Here is a 17,050-nt window from a genome sequence, read left to right as displayed (position 1 = left end):
CAAAAGAAAAAAATTGACAAAAGGCAAAGACAATATGATTATCAGGTTTCTTCTAAACCACAAAATTATAGTTGAGAGCAAGAAGGAACATACATATTTTCACAGCTTGAGAGAGAATATGCCACAGAAACAAACACTCATTTGTACACAGACATGAAAGCCTGGAAGAATGAAAAATTGTCTAAACTGACACAGGATTCAAGAACCAACTCAAATACTTTCTGTATACTCAGCATTCTAATCCAACTCATCCTAAAGGCAAGGAGTGGGAAACAACTTGGGCTGAAAAATGAAATGCACAGATATAGGACGGGGGACACCTTGCTGAATGAAACTACATGTGAGAGGGATCTAGGAGTCCAAGTAGACCATAAGTTGAATATGAGTCAACAGTGTGATGCAGCAGCTAACAAGGCCAATGCGATTTTAGGCTAATTTTAGGCGATTTTAGGTGTCCAGTTCTGGGCACCACAATTTAAAAAGGATGTGGAGAAACTGGAGCTTGTCCAAAGGAGGGCGACTAAAATGGTGAAGAGTCTGGAACCCATGCCCTACGAGGAACAACTTAGGGAGCTGGGTATGTTTAGCCTGGAGAAAAGAAGGTTAAGAGGTGATATGACAGCCCTGTTTAAATACTTGAAGGGATGTCATATTGAGGAGGGAGCAAGCTTGTTTTCTGCTGCTCCAGAGACTAGGACCAGGAGCAATGGATGAAAGCTCCAGGAAAAGAGATTCCACCTCAACAGCAGGAGGAACTTCCTGACAGTAAGGGCTGTCCGACAGTGGAACACACACCCTCGGAGTATGGTGGAGTCTCCTTCCTTAGAGGTCTTCAAACAGAGGCTGGACGGCCATCTGTCGGGGATGCTTTGATTGTGATTTCCTGCATGGCAGGGGGTTGGACTGGATGGCCCTTGTGGTCTCTTTCAACTCTACAATTCTATGATTCTAACTAATGATTATAAAAGGCCTGCCTGCTTGAAACTAGTGGTGCCATTTTGAGCATGGTCCAGTCACACAGCTTGGGAAATATGCCCTGGAGTTATTACAACCATTGGAAAAACTACTGACCACAGAAGGGAGGTATCATCCATTCTGAAGTGATGGGCACATATAATAGTATTACATGGATGAGTTAATCATCATCGATTTAGACTGTAGTAATTAATTATTTATACTATGGCATTATAAATATGAGGTCAAGACAACAGTTGAGAATGGAGACAATAATCTTTTGAAATCATTCTTTTTGAAACTGTTGTGTGTAATCTTTAAGACACCATGGCTTGATTCCTATTGGTTGGTCTCAACTAGAGTATTCAACAATCAACTATTCTTGAATCAACAATTCTTTTGTTGTGGCATCACAATTGTCTGAGAGAGAAGGCCAAATATCTCACAAAACTACAAATTCCAAAATTCCACATCACTGATCCCTGGTAGTTAAAGCAGTGTCAACTGCATTAATTCTGCAGTGAAGATGAAGCCTTCATAATAATACAGGAGAAAGCCTTGGTGGCTGTTACCAGACTTTTTAATGGGTGGCTAGATAGGCCACTTATCTGTTCTTGTTCCACTAGCATTCCTTCCTTTAAGCCCTTTCTTACTTCAGTCCTCTTCTCCAGCTGTCCTTCACTACCATTCTTATCTTCTTGTGTTTTTGTTACCATCCCTTGACTACTCTGAAGCACTGTTTCAGCCACGTTGACTTTGGAATACCCTCATTGTTAATTCTTCTGCTCCTATTCCTCAACCTGCCTGATAAATCCTGTACATTAGCCAGTAGAAAAGTACCATGATCTGGAATAGCTTAACCAAGAGTTCAAAGATGATCTTTCTCTGGCTGTATACTTTGCAAGAAACCTCTATGTATGTCCAAGGTTCAGATTTCTGACTTATGGTGATCCTAATGTGACCCTATCATGAGGTTTACTTGGAAAGTTTCTTCAAGGGGTTTTGCCATTGCCATCCTATGGGGCTGCGAGGGTGTGATCTCCCCAAGATCACTAGTGGGGTTTCATGGCTGAGCCAGAATTCTAACTCTCATCTCCAGAGTCAGAATCCTATACTCAAACCACTACACCATGTTAAATATACTAGAGAGAGTATATGTTGAAAATCAGCATCTTTTTGTCCCTTGCCCTTTATCGTCTTGCCCCAGCCAAAGAAATCTCTTTTTTTGCTACACTGTTTGAAAAGGGAATTTCTCACCCCAATCTTCCTCAATGTGCAAAGACTGCAAAGTTGTTCAACTGCCCCCTTGTGTCTCAATGATAGTTTCACACGGCTTTGTCAGATCTGACAGACTTAGTAAATCCACAACATATACACACACACGTACTAGAGCTGAGTTGCAGGATTGCTTCAGGGTGACTGAGAGGGAGAAAGAGGTTAAAACCTTACCATGACTCCTCAACAATCCTGTTCCAATACAATTAGCAGTGCCAGACTAGGAGATTTTTCCCTGAACCTAACTGATCAGTGAGGCCATGAGGGAAAGTGTGTGTGTGTGTGTGTGTGTGTGTGTGTGTGTGTGTGTGTGGTTCCCCCAGACTCCACAGAGAGTAGTCAAAGTCTTCATGGAGATTTCTGGCATTAGTCATCTATTTCTGGCCTAGCTGCCCCATCAAGAATCAGCCCATGGTAACACTCCATCAGTGTTTCTTTTCTTTTTCTTTTTGGAAAAGTCTTTTAAAAAATGGAATCCACCAATTACAAAAAAGTGTTTTTCCATGTCCATCACTTGTCAGCATTTTGTCTTTGCTTCTGCTGAGCAAGAATGCTGATGAACACTCCATCCCATCAGCTCGACCAATTGGCACCAGAGGCTTCAGCAGCACTGGCATAAAGACAGACAGCTGAATGACAAAATTTAAGGACCTCAGAGAGATGCAGTTTCATCCCAAACACTAGACATGTATGCTGACAGAATAGCAAGGAACAGTCACCTGCAAAGACAGCAGTCAGTCCAGGCCTTTGAAGAAGTAATACTGACAAGGCTGACAGATGAATATGAAGGAGGAATACCAAATCAAAATTATAAGCTCAAATGATTTCTTTCCTTGTCTTGTATTCTGTAAATCTGTACTCTTGTTTGTCATTTAGAAGCTGCAGAAAGGGTTAGTTTTTACCACTTGAGGTATCTCAAGGGGGCAGGTCTGTTCTCTGCTGCCCCAGAGGTTAGAACCATATCTAATAGTTTTAAGAGAGTAGATTTCAACTGAACATTAGAAGGAACTTCTTGATAGTAAGAGTGATCTGGCAATGGAGTCTCCTTCTCTTGAGATTTTCAACAAGAGTCTGGACAGTGAGCTGCTGGGGTGCTTCAGCTAGAGATGCTTTAGCTAGAGATCCTACACTTTAGGATCCTACACACTCTAGGATCCTACACTCTCAGGGGTCATCCAATGCAACAAGGGCTTGGACTGGATGACCCATGAGACCCCCTTTACCTTTGTGATTCTATAATTCTATACGTATGCCTTTTCACGTCTCTTGTGGTTATTCCATAGACAGATTTGTTATCTTATGAATGCAATACTGAAGCCCAGATAAGCCAAGAAGCAATGCAAAAGTGCAACTCACCCACCTACTCCTACCAATCATTGTTAGCTAAATAAATGAGAAAAGCAAATGCAAAGTTTCCAGTAACTTCCTTTGTCAATGGCTTTCCCTAATGCAAGTTAGAAATGCAGCCTGTTGAAATAGGATGTTAACTAGCTCATTTAGAAGATTTGTCCCTATGAGAACTTAATTTAATGTGTGTTTTATGTCCTCTTAGAAACAATTGCTGAGCTAGAACCACAGTAAAAATTTGGGTAAAATCCTGCTGACAACTTAAGCCAGTGAAAGGGCAAGTCAGTTCTTGATGCAAGTCATTCTCTCCCCACCTTGGGTATAGTGGCAGGGTGACAGCAGTGAAAACCACCCCATCATGAAATAACACTGCCCTACTAGGTCTCAAGCAGTGTGAAAGTTGACACTTTTATTTCCTGATAGAGTAGTTTTGCTGCAGTCACCCCATCTGTTATCTCAGTGCTTGTGGATGTAAGGGATCAGTAATACCATTGACCTCCAACTCTGCTGCTTCTTATTCTTCCACTAGTGAATTTTGGAGCAACTTGTGAACAACTGGCATTGAACATAAAACCATAAAGAGCAAGGTTCCAATAAGACCACTGGCCTCCAACTCTGCTGGCTATTCCATTCCCATCATTGCATTTCGGAGCAATGTCTATGTTCTTTCCTAGCTAATTGCATCAAAAGAAAATCAAATGTGTAATGTAGATTTTCTATTTCTCCTTCTCTCTGGACCAGGAGGTGTTTAAGCCTCTTATGGGAAGACAGTTTGTCACAAGTGGGGGGAGATATGTAGGCTCTGTTTCCAATGTGCTATGTGCTGTGCAGTGGCGGAGGCTGATGACTCCTATGCCAGTGGGTCAATGGGACACTCCAGGTTTTAATAGAGGATGGAAAGGAGCTCTCCAATGTGCCAATCATGCTTCTGAAACAGCTTCAGCACCTTGGACATCACTTTTAAAGCAAGCCAGAACCTGAGGTGGATTCGCTGCCCCACTGATGTGGGAGCCACCAGCTGCCACTGCTATACAGGCAGAGAAAGCAGAAAAACAACAACGCATGCCCTCTTCCTTTGTGGCAAGATCAGGTTCAAAGGCAGTTTATACAACACAATGCTGGAATCCCAAGTTTGATGCTTATGATCTTTTCAATGTGACAGCTGTTTGAAAAGTTGAGCCCATGCTGACTTGCAGTTCCTTTCGAGCACTTTAGTAGAAAAGAAAGGCAGGCTGGAGACATTCAAGCCAGCCAAACAAAGAAAACCCAGGTACATCTTTGGCACTAAATGCCCTTCTCTTGTACTTCACCAAGTAGAAACAAAGATGTCACCAGATAACACATAACTCTTCCCATGTTGCTACAATAAAGCATGGAATTATGAAATTCCTAGCATTCTTCCCCACATCACCAGAATTAAGGAAGCTTGGGGGCAGGGGGAGGAGGAGAGATTCCCAAATCTCTTATATTTTGCACAAACATAAACAGAAAGGTTATTTTCTGTTTGGTCCTTTCCAGGACAGCTTTCCCGAGTTGTCCATCACAGGCATCTTGTCCAGGCAGGAATTAATAAACTGGCACTAGAATGACAGGATCCAGGCCAGAGGGAGCCATTCCTTCAAGGATCTCCCTTCTTTATCAAGGGGTGGTGGTTGCCCTGGGAGAAACAGGTGTGCTGGCAAATTTAAGAACCAGGTGAGTGCTGGACCAAGTTGTCTCCTCCTGTGGGTCTCTGACACTCTTGTTTCATAATTTCGTCTCTTCCATATCTTGGAGAAATTACTTCTTCAGACTAGAACTCTAAGAATAATTCCAAGCCATCTAGAGGATGGAGCTGTACTCTAAAAATAACTTCCCCACACTATTACTGACCTTTAAGTGGATAGCAGCCCTATTTGTCAGTTCCCTTCTCTTGCTGTTTCATCCAAAATTGCATCCTCCTGCTGACTTGCTTCCTTGTCTCCTGACTTGTTTCTTTCAGAATCTCATGGGCACATTCTCCTTAGGAAGGGCCTATTACCTGTCCAAGTTCTTGCCAGAAGTCAGTTCTCTCTCTTTTAAAATATTGTTTGCTGCAGTAGAACTATAGCTTAAACGCAGTGCTACCAATTTTCAAAATTAGTTGGTATATTGAGCTTTTTGGTCTGTACTGTCTTCTTGATAGATGTGCATTATATTTTATGGATGAGACAATAAATCAATATCCATCTAGTTCATGGAATCTTTATCATCATCCAGCCACAGGCCATTACGGCTGTCTTGTGAACAACTGGCATTGAATGTAAATCCGTAAACAGCAAGAGCCCAATAAGGCCCACTGATGTCCACCATAAATATTTGACAAGAAAAATTATGCACGGTGCTTCAATTTGTTGAAAACAAAAATATATAAAATATTAAATGCAAGAGAGGCTGCATTAATTCTTCTCACTGAGAAGTTAGGCTGCTCATCATTCCACTGAAATTAAGGAAGGTGACAAATACCAGACAGATCAATTTGTTCTGAAGCATGAGCAAAGCACTTTGGACACCATGCTTTAATGTATCTGCTCTTCCTTAATTCACAATAAAATCAACTTTCACTGTTAGTTTTTCACCCCTGAATTTCCATTCCATAGCCATAATAGTCAGAAATAAAAATGGTATTATTACTACATTGTGCTTGTGATGCCCAAATTCACACCCATGTAGTTTTGTATTGGTTACACTACACCAATCTTCTGAGCTCAACCTGAGGATAATGGAGCAGAAGACAGAACAGGGGAATTTCAGCACAAAATAAGTAAAGAGATAGTAGAGGAATATCTGGTTAATCTAAATGATTTTAAGTCTCCAGGACCAGATGAACTACATCTAAGGGTATTAAAAGAGCTGGCAAATGTAATATCGGAGCCATTGGCAATAATCTTTGAGAACTCCTGGAGAACAGGAGAAGTCCTAGTAGACTGGAGGAGGGCAAATGTTCTCCCCATCTTCAAAAAGGGAAAAATAGAGGACCCCAACAATTATCGTCCAGTTAGTCTGACATCTATATCAGGAAAGATTCTAGAGCAGATCATTAAACAGAAAGTCTGTGAACATCTAGAAAGCAATGCCATAATCACAAAAAGTCAACATGGGTTTCAGAGATAGAACTCATGCCAGACAAATCTGATCTCTTTTTTTGATAAAATTACCAGCTTGTTAGATGAAGGGAATGCTGTGGATATAGTATATCTTGATTTCAGTAAGGCCTTTGACTAAGTTCCCCATGACATTCTTGTAAACAAGCTTGTAAAATGTGGGCTAGACAAGGCAACTGTTACATGGATTTGTAATTGGTTGACTGACCGAACCCAAAGGGTGCTCAACAATGGCTCCTTTTCATCCTGGAGAGAAGTGACCAGTGGGGTCCCACAAGGCTCTGTCCTCGGCCCAGTGCTATTCAACATCTTTATCAATGACTTGAAGGACAAAATTGGGGGCATACTTATCAAATTTTCAGATGACACCTAACTAGGGGGAGTAGCTAATACCCCAGAGGACAGGATCAAAATTCAAGATGACCTGAATAGACTAGAAAGCTGGGCCAAAGCTAACAAAATGAAATTCAACACGGAGAAATGTAAGGTACTGCACTTAGGGCGGAAAAATGAAATGCACAGATATAGGATGGGGGACACCTGGCTTAAGGAGACAACATGTGAAAGGGATCTTGGAGTCCAAGTAGACCACAAGTTGAACATGAGTCAACAGTGTGATGCAGCAGCTAAAAAGGCCAATGCAATTTTAGGCGGCATCAAAAGTATAGTGTCTAGATCAAGGGAAGTAATAGTGCCACTATATTCTGCTCTGGTCAGGCCCCACCTGGAATATTGTGTCCAGTTCTGGGCACCACAATTTAAAAAAGATGTGGAGAAACTGGAGCATGTCCAAAGGAGAGCGACTAAAATGGTGAAGGGTCTGGAACCCATGCCCTACGAGGAATGACTTAGGGAGCTGGGGATGTTTAGCCTGGAGAAAAGAAGGTTAAGAGGTGATATGATAGCCCTGTTTAAATACTAGAAGGGATGTCATATTGAGGAGGGAGCAAGCTTGTTTTCTGCTGCTCCAGAGACTAGGACCCGGAACAGTGGATGCAAGCTACAGCAAAAGAGATTCCACCTCAAAATTAGGAGGAACTTCCTGACAATAAGGGCTGTTCGACAGTGGAACACACTCCCTTGGAGAGTAGTGGAGTCTCCTTCTTTGGAGGTCTTTAAGCAGAGGCTGGATGGCCATCTGTCAGGGATGCTTTGACTGAGATTTCCTGCATGGCAGGGGGTTGGACTGGATGGTCCTTGCGGTCTCTTCCCAACTCTATTATTCTATGATTCTATGAATTCTAACACTATACAGATAATGGTCTCTATCTACCAGTGTGGCTGCCGATTGTTTTATGGTGTAATGGGGAATGTGAAGTAGCTGTTTCTGCCATCATAGTAAATAAAAATGTACAGTGAAGGTATTGACAAATAGTAACACACCATCTGAGGACATTATCACAGGAACCCCATTCTTGCCACACTCACACAAATTAATGAAAATACAACATACCTGTTTCTGAGAAGCCATTATTGCCTGTCTTCACAATTGCATGACTGGGGCTGCCATTGCACTCTCTTCCAGACTCCCCCTTAATTCTGCCTCCCAGCCCCATGTCCTATCCAGAATGCTATTTATTTTATTACTTTTTAAACACAGATTTACAGTTCTGGTAATGCAATTTAAGTTTTTTTAAAAAAGAAAAAAAATATCCCCACGAAAAATAAATCAGGTTGCTTGGGAATAGTGAGGGGGAACGGGGGACAGGGGAGAGGAAAAGACATTGAAACTACATGACTGCCAATCTTGCAACTGCCATCGCAGTGCTGTTTCACACTTCAGGAGTCCTGGGACTTGCCATTGATGGGTTTCCCATCAATGAAAAAGGACTCCTTGACCACACTTGGCATAAACAGTAGCTGCTGGTCAGAGGTGGCACTATGTGATAAGTATCACCAAAGGTGCTATTTTACAACTATAATCACAGTTTAAAAGCCCAGTACATCTCCTTAGAACATGCAATTGCATGATTGGAATCCTGAACTAGAGCAAAACCACTGTATCAGTTATTGAATGATGAGTTAACACTTAGGTCAATCCAATGGACTCAATTCTTGTAAAGACTATAAGAATCAAGAATAGCAATGGGATATGGGCACATGGGAAATGCTTTTCACATCTGGGATTTTGCTTAAGCCACCTATGACCTAAAAATGTTCATTGCATAGTGGCCAAACTAGTACAAGCGCATGAGTAAGGGAACTCACACAGCTGTATGACACCAGCTGGACTCTAGTCAATATTTCTCAGGTGAAAGTGTAGGTGTGTGGCCCTCCAAAGTTACCTTAGGGCTAATTCATCCCCAGTCCCTAACCATTGTTCACCCTTGAACCTAAGGGTTGAAGCAAAACCATTCTCCACATGTTGGAATTATACTTGCTAATTTCCATCAGAAATATAATGGTTACAGTAGCAAATAACTAAGCATACATGGGTCAGTTTGCAAAGAGAGACGGGAAGTTTTTAAAAAGGCAGACATAAAAGCTCGGTTGAACTAGGGCCATAATTTATTAAATCCAATGAGAATTATTTCCAGAGGGGAACTGATGTATGGTGGCAACCTATACCAAGCTGCCTCACAGCTCCAGGCAGCTGCTGCTGGTTGACCATAAAGATCCATCCATATCCTGCACACAAGTCTCATAGTCCTAGGGTGCACCTACACTATAGAAATAATAGTCAATGCATCCCTCGAGTGCAAATTTCTGGTCTGGCCAGTCTCTAAAAAGGAGCCTCCAGGAACACACCAACACTTTCCTAATCTCAACCATCCATACTTCCTTGCCAGATTGTGACCAGTTAACCTGTTTACAAGCAGAACAGCTTCCAGTACAACTGAAGCCAAGCACTGATTAACCTGTGTAAAGTAGGTAAACAAATAAACAACCATAACCCTGTGCAAAGCACAAATGAGCCAAAAAATCCTACTTGGCCTCCTAGCATGACCAGATAATCTTGAATAGCAGGGGTAGGCAACCTTTTTGAGCCGGGGGCCGGGTTGCTGTCCCTTAGACAACTGGGGGGCCGAAGCCAAAAAATAAATAATTAAATAATTTTTTTTAAAAAATTAAATATATAAATAAACCAGGACAAAGGTAGGACAAAATTTTCAAATGGAAGACACTTTTTTTAAAAAAATGGAGGACACACAAAAAAATTTGCTGATTTTTAAAAAAATGTTAATATAAATGCATGTTTCTGAGGCTTCTATAGACAATTGCTCCCCAAAGGCCCCGGTGGCAATCGGCGGCAGGACCAGGCTGGGGCCGGTCCCAAGGCCTTGCTGGGCCGCATCCGGCCCGCGGGCCGCAGGTTGCCTACCCCTGTTGAATAGAATGGAGGGGAGGGGAACTGCTGCAAAGAATGAAGCCTGAACAGAAAGAGCACTAGGCTGAAATACCCTTGGCTCCTCTTCAATGTGTTACACAAAAGCATGTTCATCTTCTTAAGTATCTCTTTCCTTTCCTGCCCTCTCTGCAAATGGCTTTCCCAAACCATAGTGCAGCAGTGACCAGGGAACAGAAATGGCAGTGTGGTCATAAACTGACTATGCAGACCACACAGCACTGGGAAGATACATTTACAGTCAGCCCTCCACATCTGCGACTTTCATTTTTGCGGCTTTGATTATTCATGGATTTGATTAATACATTCTCTCTAGGCATCTCTAGGTCATCTATGGCCAACTTTTGCCAAAAGCTGCACTGTAGGAACTAGAAATTTTTAGAGAGAAGACTTCTCTTAGCATTTTTAGGTCTTCCAGTATAATGCTAAAGTCAACATCTGATGGATATTGACCCTAGAATTGTGCTGGAACACCTAGAGATTCCTAGATAGGTATTCTCTCAGGTAAAAAAAAAAGTGATTTTTTAATTGCAGTTTTCCCTCTTTCACAGGGGTCCTGCATCTCTAATCCCAGGGAATGTGGACGGCCCGCTGTATTTTACTACATACACACATACACAGAGTTGGAATTTAACCTTTCAATCTGACAACATTTTATTTCTATTACTAAACAAACTTTCAAGATACAAGTTCCAACTTTGAACTGCAATTCCATTCACCCACAAGGGAAAGAAGAAAAGCAAAGCAATTGTTCAAAGCACCAAAGGAGATCTATGTGGCTCCATCTGGCCTACCTTCTGGCTGGTATTGTGCTATTATTGTTACAGTCTGCCCTGCTCCTTTAAGTGCTGCGGCGGCCTGTTCATGGGTAGCACCACGAAGATCAATTCCATTCACCTACAAGAGAATGAAGAAAAACAAAGCCAAGCAATGGTCAGATGCAGTCTGGGGTGGTCTCATTTGAAGCTCTTCCTTTTTAAAAGGGAAAAATGAATTAAAAGCAGAGAACAAATGACAACTGTTCAGAAGCTAATCCTCCCCCATAGGCTGACCACAGGTTACAGCAGCAATCAAAACCAAACTAGAATAAGTGAATCATAGAGTTGGAAGTAGCCTCATAGCCAACTTCTTGCTTAGTCCAGGATCTTTAGCTAAAGCAGTGACTTCCAAACTTTGGTCCTCTAGATGTTTTGGACTTTATCAGCCAGAATTCCCCACAGTTGACCAAGCTATCTGGGCTTCTGGGAGCTGAAGTCCAAAACACCTGGAGGAACAAAGTTTGGGAATTACTGAATGAAAGCATCTGCAGTTGGTATCCGTGCAGCCTCTTTCTGAATGCATCCAGAGAAGGAGAACCCACAATTTTTTTAGGCAGTTGTTTCCATTGCTGAACAGCTCTTACTGTCAAGAAGCTCCTTCTAATGTTCAATCAAAATCTACCACCTCTATTGTAAAACCATTAAACCAAGTTGTGCCCTATGGGGCAGCAGAGAACAAGCCCACACTCTTCTCTTTGTGACAGCCATTAGGGTATTTAAATAGTGCAGTCATATTGCACCTCAGTCATGTCTTCACCAAGCCCAATTCCTTCAACTTTTTCTGATATGTTTTGTTCTCCATACTTCTTATCATCTCTGTTGCCCTTCTTTGAATCACTCCAACTTGTCTATATCCTTCTTAAAATGAGGCATCCAGAACTGAACCTAATTTTCCAGATAAGACCTGACCAGTACAGAATATAGCAGGACTATTCCTTCCGCTGAGTTACAATCTATGCTTCGACTAGTGCAGGTTAAAATAGCTTTTATTTTCTTTATTGCAGCATCACACTGCTGGCTCATAGTCATCTTATGATGAATAATAATCCCAATGTCCTTTTTGCATGTAGTAGTGCTATGCCATCCCCATCCTATACCTGCCCTTTTTTGTGGGCTAAATGTGGAATTCTGCATTTATCTCTATTCAGTGGTATCACTAGGGTTAGTGTCACCCAGTGCAGTAACTCATAGTAACTCATGGTGTCACCATGGACCTCCCAACTTCCAGGGTGAACAGATGTCATAACCGCAAAAGAGGGTGAGGCACTGCAAATTGTAGGGCATTCAAGAACAATTTGGAAATTATAAAATAAAAGCTGAAACCACTAATATGAATTCATGTTCTTAGTCATGATCAAAATGGAGGACATTTTGAAATTTCTCCTGGACAAAAAATTAAAATCTAGGTCATGTCATGGAAAGGGAGGATGTCTGGTCACCCTGCCCTCTCCCTACTTGTCTGTCCCCAACATAGCACAGCAGCCAGTTCTGACAGCCACACTGCAATTTTTCAATTCAATGGTGTTAGTATGCCATTGGCAAAGGTAGAAGCAGCGTCTTGTTGGTCATTCTTTCTTTTTTTGCCTACAAAAGGAGAAGGGCCTTGATGGCAGCAAAATGGGAGGTAGAAGTGATCAGTCTCTGGGCACAGGACCTGCCATTCATCACCATTCAATTGTTCAGGGATATTCTTATCCCAGTTTTATATTGGTTGCAAATGCAGGGAATCCTGGAAGAGACCACAAGGGCCATCCAGTTCAACCCCTTCTCATGCAGGAAGACACAGTCAAAGCACTCTCAACAGATGGTCATCCAGCCCCTGCTTAAAAACCTCCAATGAAGGAAACTCTGCTATTCTCTAAGGGAATGTGTTCTACTGTCAAACAGCTCTTACTGTCAGGAAGTTCTTCCTAATGTTGAAGTAGAATCTTTTCCTATAATTTGAATCCATTGCTTTGGGTCCTATTCTCTGGAGCATCAGAAAACATGCTTGCTCCATCTTCAACATGACACCCCTTCAAATACTTAAACAAGGCTATCATATCACCTCTTAACCATCTCTTCTTCAGGCTAAACATACCCAGCTCCCATCTCTTCCTCATAGGGCATGGTTTCCAGACCCTTCCGCATTTTGGTTGCCCTTCTCTGAACATGCTTCATGTTGTCAACATCCTTTTTTAACTGTGGTGCCCAGAACTGGACACAGTATTCCAGGTGAGGCCTGGCCAAACCAGAATAGTGACACTATTATGTCCTTTCATATAGATTTCATTTTTATAGACAATCATTTGGATGTCACCCCCTGTTATGGCGTCTCCCAGTGAGATGAGTACACCATGTATCCCTTAGTGGTGCCACTGTCTCTACTGAATTTCACTTTATTAATTCTTGCCCATTGTTATAGTTCATCAAGGTCCTTTCAAATTCTGCTGCTGTCTTCCAACATGTTAGCCATCCCTCCCAATTTTTATCATCTGCAAACTTGATAAGAATTTCCTTCACTCTGCCATCTAAGTCACTGGAAAAAAAGTTGAAGAGTAATGTCCTTAGGTCAGATCCCTGAGGCCCTCCACTCAGCTTCAGAAGGACTTCAGGGTCACATATGAGGGTTTCAAAGATCACATACAGCTTACAACTCACACTTTGCACAACCCCATCCTATGCAATTCCGGTCACCCCACTCTGAACATTTCAGTTTTTAAAAAGTATCTTAAATGTGGTATTGAGAATACAGCCTGAGTTTTTGCTGAAGTGATAAAACCCATTTTTGTGTTGTAAATGTTTCAGATTTTAAATGGAGGTACAGAAAAATGAAAGCTTTCAATCTGTCATTTTCTTATGTGTGCACTTTTCCTTTGTGTGTATGTGTGTTGTTTGCCTTCAAGTTGTTTCTGACTTATGGAAACTCAAAGGTGAACCTACCACAGGGTTTTCTTAGCAAGTTTCTTCAGAAGGGGTTTGCCATTGCCATCCCCTAAGGCTGAAAGAGTATGACTTGTCCAAGATGATGTAGGTAATGTTTGTCTATGGTTGGCCTGTAGTCCCATGTCTCTCCCTCAGGAGACTAAGGGCTAATCTACACAATTAAAATAATTCTCATTCCAATCAAACTGAATGTGATTTGGACATATCCAAGTTGCAAGTGTTTGGGGAGAACTCCTTCAAGTTTGCGGGAAAAGACTTCATGGTTTTTACTGGAGTATCCACTGAAATCTGCAGGAATGCACATTATCATATGTGTTGCTGTCTGTTTCATATGGATTGAGATGGCTGCACATTTTCAGCAGAGAATGTGTGCGCAGATGTGAATCTGCACAGGAAAGTGACAAGTAACCATTGATGCACATATGCAAAAAATGTGCCCCAATTTGCACAGTACACTTACATGTAGATTAGCCCTCAGGGATTAGTGTCAAATAACGCAATTTGATGTCAAATAGTGCAGAAATAATGCAGTTTGACACAGCTTTAACTGCCATGGTTCAATCCTGAGGAATCCTGGAATTTGTAGTTTGTAAGGGTACCAGAGGTCTCTGAAATGTAAGGCTAAATATCTCTCAAAATTAAAAATCTCAGAATTCCACAGCACTGAGCCAAGGCAGTTAAAGTGGTGTCAAACGACATTATTTCTGCAGTGTAGGTGCATCCTGAATTGGTACAATGCAGACACACAAGTAACCTCTCAGTGAGAAGGTCAATTTCTGTGGAGATAAATATAAAGGGCAGAATGTGATTTTGGGTTCCGGTTCCATTTTCTATGCATCAGTCACACACAGCAAAAACAGAGCAGGAAGGGGAGGGAAACGTTGAGTATTGGGCAATGAACTGAGAAGCAAATCTGCACAATTGGCTACAGATCTCAGCTTCCATTTGCACAGAATTTGGAGACCTGAATCTCCATGCTGCTATTTTGGCAAAGAATATAAACAATCCCAAATTATTATGCAACTACCTCAGGCTTTAATACTTAAATGCCTCACTGCCTCTGTTCTCCTGTAGTTCTGCCTTGCTTGTCAGCTCTGGGAAGGTGAAGCATGCACATATATTCATGCTTTTTTGTTTTGTTTGTATTGAACTTTACCTTCAGGGCATCACTGTAGTTTATAGTTATTTATTTATTATATTACTCTACTGTCTACTCCAATTAGGCTCAAGATGGAAGTAGCAATAACCCAAAAAATAGAGGGCATAACTAAATATTTATGTTTGTTTATATGTGTGTGTGTGTGTCTTCACATACACATATAAAGACAAACATAAATATTTACTTATAGTCTATTTTTTATCTTATTCCTACTTCCATCTTTAGCCGAATTGTGTGTATATGAAATATGTGTCTATATAATATTCATAAAAGCCAGCATGGAGTAATGTTTTGAGCATAGGTCTGTGTGTGTTGTCTGCCTTCAAGTTGTTTCCGATTTATGGCAACCCCAAGGCAAACCTATCATGGGGGTTTCTTGGCAAGATTTGTTCAGAGGAGGTTTGCCATTGCCTTCCCCTGAGGCTGAGAATGTGTGGCATGACTAAAGTCACCCAATGGGTTTCCATGGCTGAGCTGGGAATTGAATCCTGGTCTCCAGAGTCATAGTCCAACACTCAAAACCACTATGCCACACTGGCTCAAGTGTAGGACTAGAATCCTGGAGATTAGCATTCGATTCCCCACTTGACCATGGAAACCCATTGGGTGACTCTGGGCGAGTCACACACTCTCAGCCCCAGAAAACATGGTGAGAGGTTCACCTTAGAGTCATCATAAATTGAAAATGTCTTGAAAGTATACAACAACAAACTCTTCATAAATTGCAGAAATGCACACATTGAATACCTACTTTAAAATGTTCCTCAGTATTTTCTTGGAGAACACCCAGGGTCTCAACAACAGGGAGGAATTATGTAGAATGGTTCTCCACCTATAGCCCAGCTTTTCCAAAACCTGGATTCCCCAATGTTCTTAGAAGATAACAATACCCTAATTCCTGACCACTGGTCATGTTTGCTGGGGATGAGAGGACTTATAGGCTAACATGTTCTGGCATAGCCTCCTAACTTCTGTTTGCCATACTGAGAAGGCCACCACAAGGTGCTTCCAGAGGACATTTGAGAAAAGAGGCAGATGGAACAAGCATGTAGGTATGGAAAAAATATTCAAAAATACTCAGGAAATAGTTGGAAAATGTGTCTTCATTATTTAGAAATCCTGGAATGATGAGAATTGTTGCAGTTCACAACTTGTTCTGTGCAAAATTTGCATGTGATTGCTATGCTCAGAAAACCACATTTTCTATGGCATGTTTATGTAATATTTTTATTATTTGCAAAAAGGGTTGTTTCCTGCAGATAAATAAATAAATAAAAAATTCTATGCAAAAAAAATCACATCTGAATTTTGCACAGAATGTCCTGAATCATGAATAGTCTTTGAAAATGGTGTTGTTTTTAAAGACTATCTTGCAGTAAGAAGAAAACTGTAAATGAAGATTCACATCTGTACAGGCATGTCCTTGGTCTGTATATAAGTAGTCAAATTGCCCATTTAATATCTAGTTGTAGATGGCTCCCAATGCCACCAGTTGAAATAGCTATGTTAAGTGAAGCTATGTTAAGTGAAGCTATGTTAAGTGAAGCTTCATAGCTCCAAGGAACTATGAAGCAGCACCTGGAAAAAATACGGCTTTGAACTGCTTGGGGACTTCTGGGATTTGTAGTCCAAAACAGGAACTTTCTCATAGCTTTGCTTCTGAAGACCAGATGTTGGCAATAAGCAACAGAGAGAAGTCATTGATTTCATGCTCTGCTTCTGAATTTCTCTGGGGCATCTGGCTGGATGTTGTGGGAAACAGAAGGCTGGAACAAAATTGAGCCCAGCCTAATGGAGCAAGGCAAGCCCTAGATTCTGATGTTGGCTCCATTATTAAACCCATTTGCCAAACAGACAAGCATGGGGAAAGGTTTGGGATGAAAAGCTAAGCTGTTTGCACTTCCCAAAGCAGAAACCTTGAATGAAGTGGTATGCTGATATACTTTTTTACAAATATATTTTTAAAAAAATATTTTTAGGATGGCTTTAAGGTTGGAACCTTCCTACAGTGCCATCCAATTTTTCAAAAAACAAATTATTGAACAATGTGAAGTCAAAGGCTTTCATGGCCGGCATCCATAGGTTTTTTTGTGTTTTTTTTCCC

At 41.4% G+C, this 17,050-nt stretch overlaps 1 protein-coding gene across 19 annotated transcripts in view; it reads right to left on the bottom strand.

Annotated features, from left to right (window-relative positions):
* The window catches only part of DLG2 (discs large MAGUK scaffold protein 2), a 1,248,672-nt gene that overhangs the window by 187,285 nt on the left and 1,044,337 nt on the right, over positions 1 to 17,050 (bottom strand). For all 19 annotated transcript variants that reach the window (XM_089512900.1, XM_089512903.1, XM_089512905.1 and 16 more), the window contains one exon: positions 10,839 to 10,941. In XM_089512900.1, coding sequence (XP_089369026.1) covers positions 10,839 to 10,941 — 103 coding nt within the window. The remainder of the gene's footprint in view (positions 1 to 10,838; positions 10,942 to 17,050) is intronic.

Source organism: Sceloporus occidentalis, unplaced genomic scaffold (genome assembly GCF_023333645.1).
Source record: "Sceloporus occidentalis isolate IW3139 unplaced genomic scaffold, rSceOcc1.0.p SCAF_2, whole genome shotgun sequence".
Classification (NCBI taxonomy): domain Eukaryota; kingdom Metazoa; phylum Chordata; class Lepidosauria; order Squamata; family Phrynosomatidae; genus Sceloporus; species Sceloporus occidentalis.
This window is presented reverse-complemented; position numbering and strand designations above follow the sequence as displayed.